Genomic DNA, 12,520 nt, shown 5'->3' with positions numbered 1-12,520 from the left:
GCGAGCCACAACCTTCTGTCCTGAACTCTGAAGACTCTATGTCTCTAGCCCCCCATCCATCCTGATTGCTCAGAGCCTGGAGGAGAACATTGGTGCCCAGCCAGCAGGACCCTGACCAACTGGGTGATGTGAAGCAGCAGGACTGCCTTGAGCCTCAGTATCCTTAACTCTGACTTAGAGGCCCAGCGGGGAGGGCAGTGCTCTCAGGGGCGTGATCAGAAAGAAAGCACCTAAGGAAGTAAAGGAGTCCCCTTCTGCTCAGAACTTAAAATGCGACCTCCTCAAACCCAGAGACCCTCTGAACTGGGGCTGGGAAATGGGAAACCCAGGGCGCAGAGTCGGGCTTCTCTTACCAGTGGCGCAGGAGCAGTTGGGGTCCATTTCGAGCCGCGGTGAGGCTGGAGATCTTAGCGAGAAATCGAAGACAGCAAGGCGCACGTGGACGGCGTGGTGGAGCGCCACGGCCTGGGGCTGCTTTTCTATTCAGGGAAGGGGGCCGGGCGCAGAGGCCCTGCCTCGCGCTTGCACCCGCCCTGCTGGGTTCGCGCCGCCTGCGGTACTAGACTGGGCTGTGCGCAGCAGAAGGGCCGGGGGCACCATCTTCTGAGCTCCGCTGGGGAAGCGCCGCGGAACCGCCCCTTTGGAGCCGGTTCGCGCAGAGGGGCTGTGCGCCCGGCGGTACGCCCTGTCTCCGAGGTCCTGGCCGCCTCTCCCAGTTTCCTCGAAGTTGCCTTCCACCCTCCTCCCCGCAGGTTCCGGGACGCCAGCCTTGGCGACGGGAGCGTCTCCACCCCACCCCTCGCCCCGCCGTTTTCAGCTGGGCCTGTCCCGGAGTCCGGGTGCAGCCCTCCTGCTCCCGTCCCCGGATCGGCTGAGTGCGGAGCGGCGAGCCTGCGGTAGCGAGCGAGTTGTGTGCAGAGCACCCGCCACCGATGTGGCTTTCGTTTCTCCTCGTCCCCGCGCCTTGCCTGTCCCTGTCCACACCGCGGTTCCTCTGACCCGCTCCTCCGTACACAGCAACACCGGGAACACGGGTCGGCCTCTCTCTCCCGTCCATTCTCCTCGCCTGAGAGGATGTGTGGGCACATTTGTCCAGGTCCTCCTTTGCAGATAGGTCTCCATGCTCCCCACAGCCTAATGGGCCACCCCGACTGCCGGCTGGCAGTTCTGGACATGTGGGATGTCCCCAAAGAGAGATGACTTCAGATGACATGCAGACCCTGCTTTAAATTAAAAAGCAAGGTGGGGAAGGTGGTGGAAAGCTGTAGTCCCACCTACTTAGAAGGCTGAGGCGGGAGGATCACTTGAGTCGAGGAGTTCGAGTCCTGCCTAGTCCACATAGCAAGTCATTGTCTCTAAAAAAAATAAAAAGCAAGACATCCAGTTATTTCTCTTCAATATACCTGACTATTGCATGACATTGATTCTGCACCAGTCCCTTTTTAATCACTTTCATTCTTTGAATCCTCACAGCAATTCTAAAGGGAAATACTAATTATGAACCCATTTTGCTAATCACAGGACTGCAAAGAAATGAGTCCAAGTAACTGGTCGTCACAGAAGTAAACAGTTGTGCACTGATTTAAATCCAGCCAGCCTCTTAATGGAAAGTGTCCATGATCAAGCCTTCCTTTAGCCCAGGTATGTCATCAACACTTCTCTATTGCTGGAAATTTTTTAAAAAACAGGGGCTGGCCCAGTGGCTCACACCTGTAATCCCACACTTAGGAAGGCCGAGGCTGATGGATCACCTGAGGTCAGAAGTTGGAGACCAGCCTGGCTAACATGGCAAAACCCTGTTTCCACTAAAAATACAAAAATTATCCTGGCTTGGTGGCAATTGCCTGTAATCCCGCTGCTCAGGAGGTTGAGGCAGGAAAATCACTTGAACCAGGGAGGCAGAGTTTGCAGCTTGGGCCATTTCACTGCAGCTGGGCGAAGAAGGTGAAACTCTGTCTCAAAAAATAGAGACAAAAAACCCCCAAATAAACAACAGGAAGCTACCAGCTCTAAGATGGACAGTGGCAAAAGCGATCCATAAGTGTAATACATACACACACACGCACACACACATTAATTTGGGGCTGTCTTCCATGTGTGGGACAAGATTGATTTTCACTTTCTCTGATGGAAAAGAGTTTGATTTTCATAAAGTATGTGTATGAAAGTATTAACCACTTCAGTGTAAAATATTAACTAAAAAATGGTGCAGGTGGTAACGGAAAGGGCAGTCATTCTTCTGTATCTGACATGAAGCACAGAATCTTGCTCATAGCTTTATAACCCTAATGTTGATTACAATGTTATGGGAACACTGAATGGTTCTCTTTGGACCACAGGACATATACTCCTGTGGCAGATGAGAATAACAGGATACACAGTTGAGCACTCCAGGCCTTTGTGTGCAAATAAATAAATATCCCCTATGCGCCATAAAATGATAAAAAAAAAAAAAGCAACAGCTAATATTATAGACCCCACACCCCTCACACCATTCTAAGTTGCTTGTAGGCATTAAATCCTGGGCTGGGCTGTGCGCCACAGAAGGGCCAGGGGACCCCTTTGGCGCCGGTTCACGCAGGAGGGGCTGTGTGCTCGTGTCCCTGAGGTCGCGGCTGCCTTTCCCAGTTTCCTTGAAGTTGCCTTCCACCCACCTCCCCGCGTGCTCTGGGATACCAGCCTTGGCTTCACAGGTGTCTCCTTTATACCTCCATAATACAGAGGTTAGTATTATGCCCCTTGTGCAGTGGAAGAGACTGAGCCATAGACAGGTTGTGTCATGCAGCTAAAAGTAACAGAGGTGGGATTTGCACTCATGCATGCTGACGGCAGCATCATATGCTCACCCACCACCCTCTGCCACCAAGTTACATGAACGATAAGGACACAGAAAACCTAGCATAGAGGCAGCAATAGGAAGCGCACTCTGTGGACAGGAATGTCCCCCTGCACAGCTCTGTGACATCTCTGGGTTTCAGTTCTCATCTGTCAAGCCAAGAGTAACATTCGTTCATCCCAAAGAGTCTTCGTATCTTTGAACTAAGATAGGCAAGATTTAGCATCCAGTGGCATCATAATCTACCAGCTGTGGCCAGGGCCACAGACCAGGTGTAGCATACGTTCATTCATCCCTTGACTTCTGAGCTATGTGACGCTGGGTAGGTTACTTAACTAATCTGGAAGACAACATAAGCACTCCAGGCCCTGCATATTTGCTGTCCCAGTCTTGAGGCCTGTGGCTCTCATTCCAGAAGTCATGTGATCAGATGATATGAAGGATGGGAATGGATTTTATGTCTGGTCAAATGTTGGGGCAGCATCTTATTGAAAAGCACTTTCCGCAGAAGGTCGTCCACACTGCTGGCAGGATCAGCCAGGTTGCAGTCCCATTCCCAGCATCCAATTCACAGCAGTGCTTTCAAACCCATAATATTTCTCTTACCTTTGGGATTTAACAGGCTTCATTCTCTAAAAAAGGCAGTATAGAGAGAATGATCGTCATTGCTACTATTTATTAAACCCTAGCCTCGGGCCAGATTATGCTGTCATGTAATCCCTGCATTGAGATATAATCTGCTTTCTACAAATAAGGAACTGGAGGCTCAGAGAGTTTCAGTGATGCACTCAGGCCACACAGCCAGTACATGGTGAGGTGGGCTGTGAACCAGGACTGCCTGACACCAAAACCCGTGCCCTAGGCGCAGGCCGCCTTCTGAAGTCTCCTCTTCACAGGGAAGCAGTGGGCAAGCGTGCTCCTGACCTCCAGGACAGAAGGATCATCTTCCTCTTTGACTGAACATCAAATAGCGTTTCCTCCACATAGCCAGGGAAACTGATTGTTGGCTTTAATTACAAGTCAGCCAGGGCCTTACTCCTTCCTACTGAGCACCACCACACCCTCCAAACTGCAGAATCCGCCGTCATTCCTGCATGGGCAGGCGTGAAGCATTTCATGTGGAACCCATGATCACACACACTTCATTTTGCCAGGGACATGCCGGGCATGTCCTTCCATATTCCCAGTCACTTTACTGGTCGGAAGGAGTCAAGAGCTGAAATTTGAAAGAAGGGCAAATTCAGCCTGAGTTTGGGAGGAATTTCCAAAGATTCAGAGCCCAGTCACAACAGGGAGCTCTCAGGGGTCAGCGAGTGTCCCGTCAGTGACACTGGGCAGACCAAGCCGGATGGTTCCTTGTGGGGATGTGCTGGGCAGTGCCGCTCAAGGTATGAGAGCCACACTCTGGGGCCAGTTTGCTGTTTCCTTTCTTTTCTTGTTTTGGGACAGAGTCTCAGTTGCCCAGGCTGGACTGCAGTGGCACAATCGTGGTGCACCACAACCTCTGTCTCCGGGGTTCAAGCAACTCTTATGCCTCAGCCTCCCAAGTGGCTGGGATTACAGACGCATGCCATCATGCCCGATTTATTTTTGTATTTTTAGTAGAGATGAGGTTTCATCATATTGGCCAGACTGGTCTTAAACTGCTGGCCTCTAGTTATCCACCTACCTTGGCCTCCCAAAGTGCTGGGTTTATAGGCCTGAGCCACCACGCCTGGTCTGGTTTGTTGTTTCTGGGCCACAATGCACATCATCATATGTTCAAAGTTTGTACATCTTTCATTTTCCTATTTCTTTATGGATTTATTGAACTGCTTTCCTGTTGGATCTAAAAAATGGGTTTTGTATGTGGTGTTTTATCTCATTATCTCTATGATCGATACTATTACATTTACCAAGGTTTAAGTCTGTGATGGATAGGAAGTAAAAACTGTCCTTCACCAAAGTGTTTGAAAAGCCCCATTGTGCTAGCCTGTTTGCATTGCTCTAATGGAATCCCTGAGACTAGGTAATTTATAAAGAAAAGAAGTTTGTTTTGATTTCTGCTTCTGCAGGCTGTGCAGAGTGTGGTGCAGGCATCTGCCTCTGATGAGGGCCGCAGGAAGCCTGCAATCCTGGCAGAAGACCAAGGGGGAGCAGGTACATCACATGGAGAGACAGGGAGCAAGAGAGAGAAGGGGAGGGTGTCTGGCTCTTTTAAACAGTCAGCTCTGGAGTGACCTACCAGAGGAAGAACTCACTCTTCACCATGGGATGGCACCACGCCATTCTTTAGGGATCTGTCCTCATGACCCCAAAAGCTCCCACTTGGCCTCACCTGCAATATTGGAAGTCACATTTCAACATGAGATTTGGCAGTGACAAAACATTAAAAGCCTAGCACCCTTGTAGGATTCAAGGAACTGAGGAGTTGAGTACCAGCACTGTAGCCACTTTTAAGCCTCAAATCCAATGTGGATCTGAGGCTGGGCAGGAAAATCAGAAAATAAAAATGAGGGATGCAGTTTCTGTGTTACATTTGGCATGAGACTGGAAGCGATCATGTATGGTCCCCACCCATATGGTGTGCACAGTGCAATCCCATTTTACAGAAGTGTAAACTCAATGAGGTAACCTGGCTGGCCTAAAAGTGTTCACATTATTAGTGGCTCACATTTCCATCCAGAACCTGCTATCTAAACTCGTGGTTTAACCCCCACCCAAGTCCATTTTTTTCCAAGACACACAAAGAAGACCACAGTAAGATTCAAGTCAAAATTGTTTTATTGTCATTCACATATTTAATATAATAGGACATGCAGCAAATGGCTAGGGGTTGTATGTAAAAAAACCTCCAGGTTGTGCAGGTTGCTCTATTTACACCTGGGAGCAGAGCTCTTCCCACATCAGGCACAGCAGCTGCACTTCTCTGACGCCCCTTTGCAAACACAGCCCTGGGCACACTTGGCACAGCCCACGGGGCAGCAGGAGCAGCAGCCTGGGGAAGAAGAGGAGAGTGAGAGGTGGCAGTAGACTGGACCAGGCACCTCCCTGCCCCAATAGCAAGCCTGGCTCGAGCTCAGACGCCAGACCCAGAGGATGCTTTTTTTGTGTGCCACAGCTCTGTTCTGAAATCATAGATGGTACAGTTGGGGTTTGTGTCCCAAGAGAAAAATGCTGTCCTGCTCCATCTGAACTCAGGGCAGAAAGCCTGGAGAGGGAATGACACAGCCAACTGGGGCAAAGGAAGGCCAGTTCCCCCGAAGCAAGCACTCAGTGTCAGCCTTGGGTTCCCTCCCAACTTTAGCCACAGCCCCAGATTCCTGGAGATGGCCCCGCACTCACTATTCTTGCAGGAGGTGCGTTTGCACTCTTTGCACTTGCAGGAGCCGGCGCAGGTGCAGGAGCCACCTGCAAGGAAGCGGAAAAAGCCAGCGAGTGGTGAATGAGATGCAGAAGATACAGCAGTGGGTCTATGAGTGTCCAGTTCCCCCTCCTCTGTGCAGGGCCAGCCCTCAGAGCTCCTTTCCCATTCAGCAGAGGAAGAGAAGCCCCATCTCCTCTCCTTTCATGTTGGGAAAACCGAGCCCCCTCCATTTGTATTCCAAAGGTAAGTCCCAGTCTCCAGGCACAGCCCGGGAAGACTGCGACTTCCACATTCTGTCCTGAACCCCAAAGAGGCAATGGCCCTTGCCTCCCATCCAATCCAGATGCTCAGAGCCTGGTTAGATAATTGAGGCTCAGCCAGCAGCCTCGTGACCAACGGGATGATGTGGAGCAGGACAGCCTTGAGCCTCAGGACCCTCACCTCTGACACAGAGGCACAGGGAGGAGGCCAATGCTGTCAGGAGCTCGACCAAGAGGAAAGCACTGGAAGAAGTAAAGGAGTCCCCTCACCTCAGATCGCAAAACGCAACCTCCTCAAACCCAGGGACACTCTCCATGGTGTCTGGGAATTTGGCATCCCAAGGCACAGACCCGGGCGCCCCTTACCAGCGGCGCAGGAGCAGCTGGGGTCCATTGCAAGCCCAGGCGAGACTCTGGAGTTCCCAAGCGAGAAGCCAAGAGGCGGTGGAGCACCTGGAGTGCGTGGTGCAGCTCCACAGCCAGCGGCTGCTCTTATAGTCGGGGAGCGGGCCGGGAGCAGAAACCCCGCCCCGCCCTTGCACTCGCCCTCCTGAGTCCCAGCCGTCCGCGGTCCTGGGCTGGCCTGTGCGCAGCAGACTGGCCGGGCGCAAAGCACGGTGAACGCAGGTCGGTGCACACCGCCTGGCCGCCCCTTTCCCACCGGCTAGCGCGGGAGGCGCTGTGCACCCGGGTGAGCTGCTTCTCTCACCCTGCCGGGCCTTCCCAGTTCCGCAAGATTACCTGCTACTCCCACTCCTTGGCGTTCCGCGTGCCCGGAAATGCTGACCTGCGCCCCACACCCCGCGGCCTGCCCACCCCCTTGTCTACAGCTAAGCCTTTCCTGGAGTCCCAGTGCAACCCCAGTCTCTTGTTCGACTGTCTGGATTGGCGGGAGCAGGGAGCATAGCAAGGGAGTAGTGTGCAAGGGACAGGCGGAGGATGCGACCTTCGGATCTCTGGCATTGCGTGTCCCTGTTCCTGTCCCCACCTCAGTTCTTCCACCACGTTTCTGCTGTGCACAGAAACACGGACGACACAGGGCCCTGTCTCCCTCCCGTCAAAGTATGCTTATTCATATCCCTCTATGTCTCTGTTTTGCTTCTAGGACTGACCTTGATGCTTGGCTTTGTTTAAAGATTTCAAGCAGTGAAGAGATGAACATACCTAGGCCATAGGGAAACTTCATCACTGACCTCTCTCCCTTGAGAAGCTGACAGGATTCACACCCAGCAGTGCCACTTCCCAGCCCCCTGACCCTGGGCTAGTGGCTTGAACTGCTGGTATTGTCATTGTCCAGATTAGGAATACGGGTTCATAAATAGAACACATGTCCCTTTATGGTTGTTGTGAGGGTTCAAAGAAAGTGACTAAACAGGACCAAACCCAGACCCGTGTAACCGTAGAGCAATAGAAACATGGAAGGAAAAATAAGCAGCTCTCTTGCTTTCTAATTTAATGCAGGATCTTCATATCACCTTCAATGATCCCTCTTCTAGGGACATCCCACACTTTCAAAACTGCCATCCTGTATTAGGGTACCCGGCTAAGCTGTGGGGAGACCCTGGAGAGATTTATGCAAAGGAGGACCTGGACAAAGGTGCCCACTCAGGCCCTCAAGAGTGGAGAATGGAAGAGAGAGAGGCAGAGCCCTGTGTCTTCCGTGTTGCTGTGCACAGGAGAAACGTGACCAAAGGACTGAGGTAGGAACCGGGGACAGGGCGGATAAGGCCAGAGATGTGAAGTTTGCACCCTTGGCCTGCCCTTTGCACACTGCTGCCTTGCTATGTTCCTTGCTTTGGCAGATCCAGAAAGTGGAGCACAAGACTGGGGTTACCCTCGACTCCAGGAAAGGCTTAGCTATTGACTAGAGACCTGGGCATTGGTGAAAGTGGGGGAAAAGACAGAATACTGGGGTAGGCAGAAAGCCAAGGGGCGGGTGTAGCAGGCAACCTCAGGGAAGTTGGGAAGGCCCGGCAGGGTGAGAGAAGCCGCACAGCGCCTCCCTCTCGAGCCGGTGCGAAAGGGGCCGTCCCACGGTGTGCACCCCGCTGAGCTCAAGGGACATTGCACCTGGCCCATCTATTGCGCACAGCCCAGCCCAGGACGGCCGGCGGGGCAGACTGGGCAGGGCGGGTGCAAGGGCGGGGCGAGGTGTCTGCGCCCGGCCCCCTCCGCTGACTATAAAAGCAGCCGCTGGCTGTTGGGCTCCGCCACGCCTTCAACGTGCACCACTGCCTCTTCCCTTCTGGCTTGGGAACTCCAGCCTCTCCTCGGGTTGCAATGGACCCCAACTGCTCCTGCGCGGCTGGTAAGGGGCTCCCGGGTTCTGTGTCTTGGGCAATGGACACTCATTAACTCACTGCTGTATCTTCTGCATCTCACTCACGGCTCACTGGCTTTTTCTCTTTCTCACAGGTGACTCCTGCTCCTGCGCCGGCTCCTGCACGTGCAAAGAGTGTAAATGCACCTCCTGCAAGAAGAGTGAGTGCGGGGCCATCTCCATTGTCTGGGGCTAAGGTTGGGAGGGAACCCAAGGCTGGCCCTGGAGGCATGCTTTTGGGGAACTGGCCTTCCTTTCTGCCCATACCTTGTCACTGCCTTTCCAGTCTTCTGCCCTGTCCAGGGCGCCTTTGGGGCTGGACAGCTTTCTCATAGGAAGACCTACCCCAAGTATTCCCTAGCTGTCTCCTGACAAAGCCATGCCATCCTGAACTAAGGGTCCTTTGGAGCTGGAGGCTCTGTTGGGCAGGGAGGTCCCTGGGCGAGTCAATTGTGACCTCTCACGCTCCTCTTCTTCCCCAGGCTGCTGCTCCCGCTACCGCGTGGGCTGTGCCAAGTGTGCCCAGGGCTATGTCTGCAAAGGGGCGTCAGAGACATGCAGCTGCTGCGACTGATGCCAGGACAGCCTTTCTCCCAGATGTTAATAGCCAGACATGTACAAACCTAGATTTTTTTTTTTATACCACCTTGACCGGTTTGCTACATTCCTTTTCCTATGAAATATGTGAGTGATAATTAAACACTTTAGACATGATTCTGCCTTCAGTTTCCCTTGTGTGTTTTGGAAATCAGAGACTGGGATCAGGGATTGAACTGGGAATGCAGACTCCTGGGCTCTAGATGGAAATGTGAGCCCCTAACAATCCAAGTGCCTTAAGGCAAGCCAAGCTGCCTCACTGTGCTTCCTCTTTTGCAGAAAGGAATAGCACATCGTCAGGTCATTGGTGGGTATCCGGGATACAGGACCACCTTCATTCTCAAATGCTGCACAGAAAATTCTGAATGCCTCCTGTTTCTTCTCTGATTTCTCTGTCCAACTTCAATTCCTCTTTGGATTTCAGGTTCAAAAGTAACTACAGGGGATGGAATCAAACTCTTTAGTTATTTACTTCTACACGAAGCTTCTCAAACTCCAGGATGAAGGAGGGGTTTTTCATTCCTATCCATTCCACACCTAAACCTTGGTAAATGAAATAATACTAATAATGGAAATCATGAAACTAAATTCAATATACAAAATCTGGCTGAGCAGCATAACTCACACCTATATTCCCCATATTTTGAGAGGCAAATGGGAGGACCACTTGACACCAGGAGTTTGAGACTAGCCTTGGCAACATAGGGAGACTCCTGTCTCTAAATAAATAAACAAACACTTTGCAAAGTTTGGTGGTGCAAGTCTGTAATCCTAGCTACTTGGAGGCTGAGGCAGGAGAATCCATCTAGCTCAGGAATTGAAGGCTGCAGTGAGCCATGTTTTCACCATTGCACCACAGTCTGGGTGACAGAAGGAGACCTCATAAAAAAATTACAAAATCCATTTTTAGGCTCAACAGGAAAAAGTTCAATCAATATAAAAAGAAATACCAGGAAAATTACAACTTTATAATCTACATATATGTTAATGGATGCTGTGCACTACAGACTGTAAATAGCACACAGGCCCTAGTGTGTAGATTACACACTTTGAGCAGCAGTGGTCATGACATCCTCACAAGGAACCATCAGTCCTGACCGGACAGTGTCACCAACAGGACACTCGCTGACCCCTGAGTGCTCCCTGTAGTGACTTGTGTCTGAATCTTTGGCAGTTTCTCCCAAGATTAAGCTACTTTAGTTCTTTAAATTCCAACCTTGATTAACTCAGGGGAGCAAAGTGACTGGGGATGTGGAGGAAAGCATCATCGTGGCAATGCAGAGTCATGAGAAGGACTGGGTCCAGATGAAGGATGTCGTGTGCCAATGCAGGGGTCACGGCATATTCTGCAGTTGGAAGGTGTGTTGCTGTTCATCAAGAAGGAGTGAGGCATCACCCTGGTGACTGGTAGTTAGGCCAACAGTAGGTTCCTCTGGCTACTGCTTCAGGGAATTGCTATTGCTGTTCAATCACAGAGGAAGATGAGTCAAGTGGCCCAGGAGTCAGGACCATGCTTGCCAGCAGGTGCCCTTTGTGAAGAGGGCAATTCAGAAGGCAGCCTGGGTCATGTGCAAGTCTCGGTGTCACATAACCAGATTCACAGCCCACTTCACACCTTCCTGGCTGTGGAGCCGGCACAAGCCCCTTAACCTCTCTATGCCTCCATTTCCTGACTTGTAGAAAGCAGATTATAAATTTATGTAGAGATTAAGTGTGACAGTACCCTGGCACCTGGCTTGGCCTTAATAAACAGTGCTGTTATAATCATTTGTCCACGTGTGCTTCCTGGAGAGAGAATCATGTTAGATCCCATCAGGCTCCTTGGGTAACACTAATCTGCCTGGAGGTATGATGTGGACTGGAAGTTGAAGATGGGTCTCTTGTTGATCTGGTCTCAAGGGCATACGGATGACCTCCTGCACAAAATTCTCCAGGATGATACACTGCTGCAGCATTTGGACAGAGAACAAGCCTTTCCCACACTTTGAGTCATTGATCTTCACACAAATCAGAGACATTTTGAATGTATAGGGTCTGGCGAGATTGTACTGTCTTCTAGAGGAGTTAAGCAATCTGCCCAAGGTCACACAGCTCAGAAGTAAAGGGACGAATGAATCTATGCTATGGCTGTCCTCATGTGCTCAACATAGCAGCAGATCATGATGTCAGCGGATGCTAAGCCCGGCCCCTCACAGTCCAGAGCTGGAAGGGCCCGTGGCCAGTTAGCCCTGCTGTGCCCTTGAAGGCAGCTGGGCAGCTGAATTCCAGAGAAGACCCAGAGCTATGCACAGGCTCTGACTGCCAACTCAGTGCTCTTCCCAATCTGCCTCTGTGGCAGGTTCAGAGTCCTCATGGTTCTCATGAACAGGTGACAGAGAGTTGTGATTGAGGGCATGTTGCTGCGGTCAACCTGCATGTATGCAAAACCCTGCAGCGTCACTTATATGTCAGTGACATAACCTCTCTGTGTTTCAGTTTCCTGCAGTGTAAAGGGGTAGAATGTACTCATGTGCCAAAAAATACCATATTGGCCAACTCTAGACAGTGTATATAATGATGGTCCCATAAGGTTATAATAAGGACATTTTACTGGACTTTTTAATGTTGAGCTATGTTTAGATGCACAAATATTTACCATTGTGTTACAATTGCATATAATATTCAGTAACATGCTGTAGAGCTTTGAACCCTAGGAGCAATAGGCCACACCATATAATCTATGTGTAGTCTATGTGCGTAGTAGGTCATCATCCTACCTAATCAACACTCTGTGATGTCTGCACAAAGATGAAACTCCTTAAAGATGGGTTTATCAGAATGTATTCCCATTATTAAGTGATACATGAGTGTAATAGGGATAGTTTCATAAAAGTAAATGATTTAGTGTATGTAGAGAACTTAGAATGCTACCTTGTACATCGTGAGTGCTCTACAACATTAGCTACGATTTCATTAGTGTCAATCATGGCTGCTAGGGCCGGAATGCGTGTACCCTTCCAAAATTCATGTGTTGAATTCTGATTCCTAGTGTGTTGCTTTTAAGAGGTGATGCATTTTAGAGGTGACTACACTGAGAGGACAACGCGCTCATGAGTGGGACTAGAGCCTTAATAAAAGACGCCCGAAGAAACGTCTTCTTTAACCCCTGCCACCATGTGAGG

The 12,520-nt window shown here is 50.8% G+C and overlaps 3 protein-coding genes across 7 annotated transcripts in view; 1 reads left to right on the top strand and 2 right to left on the bottom strand.

The window, feature by feature from the left end:
* Positions 1-12,520, bottom strand: part of LOC126943920 (metallothionein-2) — a 170,442-nt gene that overhangs the window by 889 nt on the left and 157,033 nt on the right. The window contains exon 2 of the mRNA XM_050773166.1: positions 354-449. Coding sequence (XP_050629123.1) covers positions 354-381 — 28 coding nt within the window. The 5' untranslated portion in view covers positions 382-449. The remainder of the gene's footprint in view (positions 1-353; positions 450-12,520) is intronic.
* The window catches only part of LOC126943899 (metallothionein-1E-like), a 374,938-nt gene continuing 367,999 nt past the window's right edge, over positions 5,582-12,520 (bottom strand). For 2 of the 5 annotated variants that reach the window (XM_050773126.1, XM_050773127.1), the window contains exons 2-4: positions 6,809-6,909; positions 6,161-6,226; positions 5,582-5,813 (exon numbers count right to left, since the gene is read on the bottom strand). In XM_050773126.1, coding sequence (XP_050629083.1) covers positions 5,722-5,813; positions 6,161-6,226; positions 6,809-6,836 — 186 coding nt within the window. In that variant the 5' untranslated portion in view covers positions 6,837-6,909 and the 3' untranslated portion in view covers positions 5,582-5,721. Of the gene's footprint in view, positions 6,227-6,808; positions 6,910-12,520 lie in introns of all 5 variants that reach the window. The other 3 variants (XM_050773124.1, XM_050773122.1, XM_050773125.1) reach the window with 3 other exon arrangements.
* Positions 8,437-9,476, top strand: LOC126943916 (metallothionein-2-like). Its single transcript, XM_050773162.1, has 3 exons — positions 8,437-8,750; positions 8,858-8,923; positions 9,245-9,476. The coding sequence occupies exons 1-3, from the start codon at positions 8,723-8,725 to the stop codon at positions 9,334-9,336; spliced, it is 186 nt and encodes a 61-aa protein (XP_050629119.1). The 5' UTR covers positions 8,437-8,722; the 3' UTR covers positions 9,337-9,476.

The sequence above is a fragment of the Macaca thibetana genome, chromosome 20 (assembly GCF_024542745.1).
Source record: "Macaca thibetana thibetana isolate TM-01 chromosome 20, ASM2454274v1, whole genome shotgun sequence".
NCBI classification, from domain to species: Eukaryota; Metazoa; Chordata; class Mammalia; order Primates; family Cercopithecidae; genus Macaca; species Macaca thibetana.
The sequence above is the reverse complement of the archived record's forward strand: the minus strand, read 5'-3'. Positions and strand labels throughout refer to the sequence as shown.

Excerpts from the sequence above, each read along its gene's own strand:
- LOC126943916 (XM_050773162.1), top strand. The coding sequence starts at position 8,723 with ATGGACCCCAACTGCTCCTGCGCGGCTG. Across the intron at positions 8,751-8,857 it reads CAACTGCTCCTGCGCGGCTG|GTGACTCCTGCTCCTGCGCC; the intron begins GTAAGGGGCTCC and ends TCTTTCTCACAG. Across the intron at positions 8,924-9,244 it reads ATGCACCTCCTGCAAGAAGA|GCTGCTGCTCCCGCTACCGC; the intron begins GTGAGTGCGGGG and ends CTTCTTCCCCAG.